The sequence below is a fragment of the Brachycentrus maculatus genome, unplaced genomic scaffold (genome assembly GCF_059751285.1).
Source record: "Brachycentrus maculatus isolate JH-2025_06_01 unplaced genomic scaffold, ASM5975128v1 h1tg000385l, whole genome shotgun sequence".
NCBI lineage: Eukaryota > Metazoa > Arthropoda > Insecta > Trichoptera > Brachycentridae > Brachycentrus > Brachycentrus maculatus.
This window is the reverse complement of record NW_028281134.1, coordinates 78,050-83,948: the sequence shown is the minus strand read 5'-3', so window position 1 is coordinate 83,948 and position 5,899 is coordinate 78,050. Positions and strand designations below refer to the sequence as shown.

At 31.5% G+C, this 5,899-nt stretch overlaps 1 protein-coding gene across 1 annotated transcript; it reads left to right on the top strand.

The window, feature by feature from the left end:
* The first annotated feature begins 609 nt into the window (after positions 1-609).
* Positions 610-5,200, top strand: LOC148303157 (uncharacterized). The gene is made up of 2 exons (XM_088270421.1): positions 610-1,913; positions 3,004-5,200. The coding sequence occupies exons 1-2, from the start codon at positions 860-862 to the stop codon at positions 3,717-3,719; spliced, it is 1,770 nt and encodes a 589-aa protein (XP_088126547.1). The 5' UTR covers positions 610-859; the 3' UTR covers positions 3,720-5,200.
* The last annotated feature ends 699 nt before the right edge of the window (positions 5,201-5,899 follow it).

The window sequence follows — 5,899 nt, the reverse complement described above, 5'->3', positions numbered from 1 at the left end:
TACCCTTGCAATGAAGTGACATGATGGTATAAGTGGTAGTAGTAGCAGTAGTAGTAATAGTAAAATAAAAATATAAATAGGTAGTAGTTGTAGATTTATGATCAATTATTTAACCAGTTGCTAGTTTATCCTTGACGTGATTCGGGTAAGGAGTTTGTGTGTTTGAGTTTAAAGATCCGAGTACTACTTGGGCAAATAGTATTCAAACATGGTGGTATTGTCCGCCCGAGACAAATATATTTATGTATTTTTTTATTGACTAACCCGAGCAGTGTTCGGGTAGTCTTGTTTCAAGTTGTATGGTGATGATTTCCTTCACCGACGAATTTTCTCGCCAAAATTCGACTGTTAAGTGGTTAAAAAAATATATTTCTAAATGTTTGTTATATATTCTTCAGAATTTACTTGTTTTGTTTGATTACATGTAAAAGATTAAGTAATATTTAAAAAAAAAAAAACAGAAATACTTTTTCAAATTTGTTACTAATCAGGCACCCCTCTCATATTTGCAATGGAGCGAGTGAGACGAAACTTCAATATTCTCTTAAGAATGAAAGAGACGCAGCAGGTACGATATCTCGTTTCAATATATTTACTGGTGAACTCTGGCATAAGACCCTGTTAGACCTCTAACACCCCAATTAGTCGACACCTACCAATCGTAGAACAACCACTAAATAATAGATAATCCAATCGATTATCCGATCCGGTGAGATTCAATCGATTGAACGGTAATTCGATATCGAAATAATCGTACGAATAAACATACGATCGCGAATATTAACAATGACTGAAAAAAGTGAACAATTGTTTTGTGAAATTTGTGAACAGTGCTGAAATAAACATTAGAAATTTCAGAATGATACATCCGCCTGCATATTACGGAAACAGACATATAATTTGTTCAAATAAACTAGAAAATCAGTTGTATAATCCATTTGTTCATACCGAGGAAAACATCGACATCTTTCCGGAAAGCCAACAGCACAGCTTCAACAAAAAACAGCAAGGCCAAGATATCTCTTTTTGGGTAAAACAAAATGGTATCATGAACCGAAAAAATATCCCCTGTGACAAAATTTCTCCTAACTACGAAGAAGAAAGTGAAAATATCTTAAATTCCAGCGAAGATCTTCTGGATTCAGCCGCGACAGAATTGATAACTGGAAATAATCTCACTACGCCATTTTCTGTCAAAGACATATTGAATATAGTTGATCAGACAACGGAAAGCTACACAAAAATGAATCATTTCAACGCAAGCTTCGAGACCGAAGAAGATGAAACAAAAAATATTGATGCTATGGTTGAGGAAGCTCCCAAATGCTATGCGGAATCTTACCCATATCCGAATCAGTACCATTACCCTTCAACGTATGATCACGTTGATTATTACAACTTCCACAGTGCCCAGCATCCGAGCTATCAATTCTACGGTTCCCAAGACCACTCTGGTGTATATTTTCCAAATCAGTTTGAAAGCAATGCTTACCATCCGCAGATAATACCAGATTACTGTCCGCCTTACTCATCATCGCCGAATCTGCCTTCGTGTCCATACACCACAAACGTCTGCTATAATAGTTCGTTCAATGGATACCAGGGCGATGTTTACAGCCAGAATATTCCAATCTCCTCCAACGACTCTCCATCCAAACATACGACTTCTACAGTCTCCTCTTCCGCTTCTGTTGACTTTTTTCTTCAGGAGGATCTTCCAGGGAGTGATCGGTCTTCCTGTGCAGTGGCGACTTCCTTCCGGCACGGTTTGGAGACGGTCCCTTCTAATGAGGCTAGTTCCGGAGGCTTGACATCGCCTCATGTCAGACAGCTGAATTCGCTTTGTAATCCTTACATCAAGAAGGAAAAGATTGCAAAGAATGGAGATTCTGAAAGCTGTGACTCCATGCAAAGTAAGTACTTTTGTAATGAATGAATATGTACCTCATTTTACTAGAGTAAATTTTAAGTATTTTTTAACAATTTTTTAAGGTAATTTCAAAGTATTTTCAAACTCTAAAATAATCAAAATAAACTCAATTTCTTCTTCAAATATACAAATGTATTATTACCCTAAGAGACCATTGTATTTAATAAAATTTAAGACTTCATTGGTAAACTAGATATTAAATTTATGTCAATATTTACTAAACCATATAAAGATATAAAAAAGTTATATTTAGAGGATTGAACGCCACTCTTTCTCGTCTCTCCTAACATACACCCTTAGCTTCCGCTACATCCATTTATCTAGTCAAACTTGCCTACAAACAAAACAGAAATCTGAATTTTAATAAGATTTTTTTTATATTCATAATACTGATTCGGCTGTCTGTTTGTGTTAATATATATTCAAATTAAATTTTACTACGTAAATACCACAATTTCTTAAAACGTATTGTTACCCTTGAAATATTGTTTACATCCAAATTGGTTCAACGTGTGCATTCATTTGTACATAGGAAATGTGTAGGTACTACTGACATTACAACAATAACCAATGAATCGAAAATGCTAAGGTTAATTATTTATTTATATTATTTACTTTTAATTATTTCAAAATAATTCAAACTAAATTAATTCTGTATTATTTTATCATAAAGTATACAACGTGTGATATAAATTTTTACCAATTGGCTACTGCCTTTAATATAGGGAGATAAAAAAATACGTGTTTCGATTCATCCAACGTCGTTATACGGTGTTTGATAATGATCCTGAATCCGCTGAAACAAGTGCCACAATATATTTTAAGAAATAGTGGTTTTTACCAAGTACAATTTTAATTACAAAAAGCTGTTTAAGTCTGATTTTCCACTAGTCACCCACTTGATTTTTTCCAAGTTCTTTAAGAAGCTATTTATGTTTGGTATTTTATGAATAATAATTTTAAGATTTAAAATAGCCTGGAGACAGTTTGCGGACTCCATATGCTCCACATTGGGAATGGATATGGTTGAAATAAATACCAAATAATAATTATAATATTGATGTTTTTTTCAGAAGATCATGTGACCAGCTCAAAGACCGAGCTGAGGAAGAACGGAAAACAGAGATGCAAAAGAAAACCCAGGATCCTATTTTCCCAAGCTCAAGTATATGAGTTAGAGAGAAGATTCAAGCAGCAGAAATATCTGTCAGCGCCTGAAAGAGAGCAAATGGCCCAGTCTCTGAAACTTACATCAACGCAAGTCAAAATATGGTTTCAGAACAGAAGATACAAGAACAAACGGCTGAAAACCCCTGAAAACATTAAGATCAACGAAAATCGTACAAATAATTTAGTTACGAACGATAAAATCAACTATTCAGGTATCACCAATCCAGTGACAGCTACCGACAGCAGGTCAGATCAAAATAAAAATACAAACAAGAAAACTCAGCTTCACCAAATATCGAATTCACTAGAGTCAAACACCAAAAAATTAACAGGCTCAAATTCATTCAAAAGCGGAAAATTTTCACTAGGTTTGAATACTAATTTTGATTCTAAATTTGGCAATACTGCAAATGAAAAAACAAGTAAGGATGTTGAAAAAAAAGTTTCGGATAAGCAGAAGCACAACAATTTGCGGTCTTACGTAGTTTCATCAGATTCTTACCTAATTGATAGAAAACCTGTTTTTCATTCGTCACCGTATTTGCTGCAAAGCACGACTAATTATAATCTGGATAGAGAATACTTTGCTAATTCAAAGCCTGAAAATACTGACTATTGAAAGGGTTTTTTTTTCTGAAATATTATACATATTAAAATGAAATTCATACAAATATTATACCACAATGATTATCGTTGAAATTATAATGATATTCATTATTTGAACATCGATTAGAGATGATTTAGTTAGAAAATAACTTCAACTTTACTTTTGTTCGGTAAAAAACAAATGATAATTAAAAATTTCGATAAATTTAACTTCCAGACAATGTGGATTGACAATTCTTAAGTTATCTTTTTAAAATACGTAGTAAAGAAAATTTTATATTGACGAATTTTTTAAAAAAATATTCGGTAATTTTAACTTCCAGACAATATGGATTAAATTTCGTAAGTTATCTTTTAAAACTATAGAGTGAAGATAGCTTTACTTTGGTAAATATATATATATATTTTTTTTAAATATTCGGCTATTTTAACATTCAGACGATACGAATCGACAAAGTTTCGAGTGTTTTCCTTTCTTTTTTTTCGATAAAAATCCGTGAAATATTTTTTTCGGTAACTTTGACTTCCTTAAATCGACCACAAAACCAAAAATGCCAAAGATATTTTATAAAAAGTCAAAGTTTGAATCTCCTAAAAAATAGCTGTCTCATTTATGAACAGGGATCGTTTTCACAAAATATCGTCTAAAAAGTACGATAAAAATCCGTGGATTATTTTTTTCACTAACTTTAACTTCCTTTAATCGACAAACAAACCAAACATGTCAATGATATTTTATGAAAAAAAGTCAAAATTACCCCTTTTTTTATAATACTCTAATAGTAATTTTTATACAGGGGTTATTTTAATTAAATATCGTCACAAAAAGTGAGTTACATTTTTCTTATCACTGTGAAATTCTTTTCTGAAATTTGAGTAGTTAGGAAGGAGAAAGAAATATAAAAATGAGAATTTCTTAATTGCTAGGATATACGCACAATGCATACTGTACTCCTCCAAGCTGTATCTTTATAAATAATATCTAATTACATATTTTAAATAAATAATGATTGTAAAGAATTAAACATATATCGCTCACTCCTTTTAAGAACGTCATAAATCAAAAATTGTCAATTTTCAGTTGTACATGTTTTCGGAATGCCTAGAAAATGTACTCTATCCCAGCAAAAAAGATATATTTTTAACTTAATATTTACCCGTTATAGGGCAGAAAATATTGTTTTTGCATTTTGAAGAGAAGGCATCGCTTATTTTTTTAAAAATTATACTAAATATTTTTCTAATGGCGAAAAAACCTTTAAGTTTTACATTTTAAAGATCTGTTACACAGTAAAAAGTTCAATAAGTGGCTTGATATTTATTTTTAATGCATTTTATTATATTTTTAAACTTTTAAAACGATCTCCTGAAAAATTAAGTTTTTTGATAAATGACGTTGTTGAAAGGAGTGAGCGATTTGTAGATACTTAATTCCAAACTTAAGTTCAGATTTTGTTTTATATTTTATAATTATACAATGTTTTCTTTTAAATAGTCCAAATTTTCTGTTTAAGTTAATTGATTATTTTTTTATTTTTAAGATTACTTATGTTTAGTTTTTTTAATTGTATCTTGTTACTGAATATTATGATTAAGTTTTTACACGTACTTAAAATATGTATATATTTAAACCATGTACAACACCAAATTATGAGAATAAATACTGATATTTTAATGACAATTTTGCTGGATTTATTTATTTTAAATTAACTTATTACCAACATACATTGTTTCTGTGCAAACGGAAGAACGTCACATACGTTCGTCTAGACTTAAGCTTCCTTCACCTCCATACATCTAGTCACACATGCCCTCCGGTTCCAAAAAACTTAATTCAACCACCTTTGAGGCTCTGATTAATCTGGTCATGCCGGGTCTTTTTGGCCGTGCTCGTTCTGATCTGCCGTTCACGTTTGCCAAATTTTATTTCTTCGTCATTCCTTCGTTATTCATTCTCTCCATATGTCTTTATCACCTTAAATAAATTTCCTTTACCATGCTAACTAATATTTAAATTTTGTCACTGATCAATTTTCCAAATATTCGTAGAGCATTTCAAATAGCGTACCCCCTTTACAACATTTTTCATCGACACAATTCTAAAATCTAGATTTTTGCTAAATCTAGATTTGGCTACACATACGGTGTTTGAAAATGATGCGGAATGGATCGAAACACGTGTCACAATAGATT

What these genes read in the sequence shown, in the direction of transcription:
- LOC148303157 (XM_088270421.1), top strand. Translation starts at nt 860, where the DNA reads ATGATACATCCGCCTGCATATTACGGAAACAGACATATAATTTGTTCA. An exon ending in AAGCTGTGACTCCATGCAAA is followed by an intron (nt 1,914 to 3,003) that starts GTAAGTACTTTT and finishes TGTTTTTTTCAG; the next exon opens with AAGATCATGTGACCAGCTCA.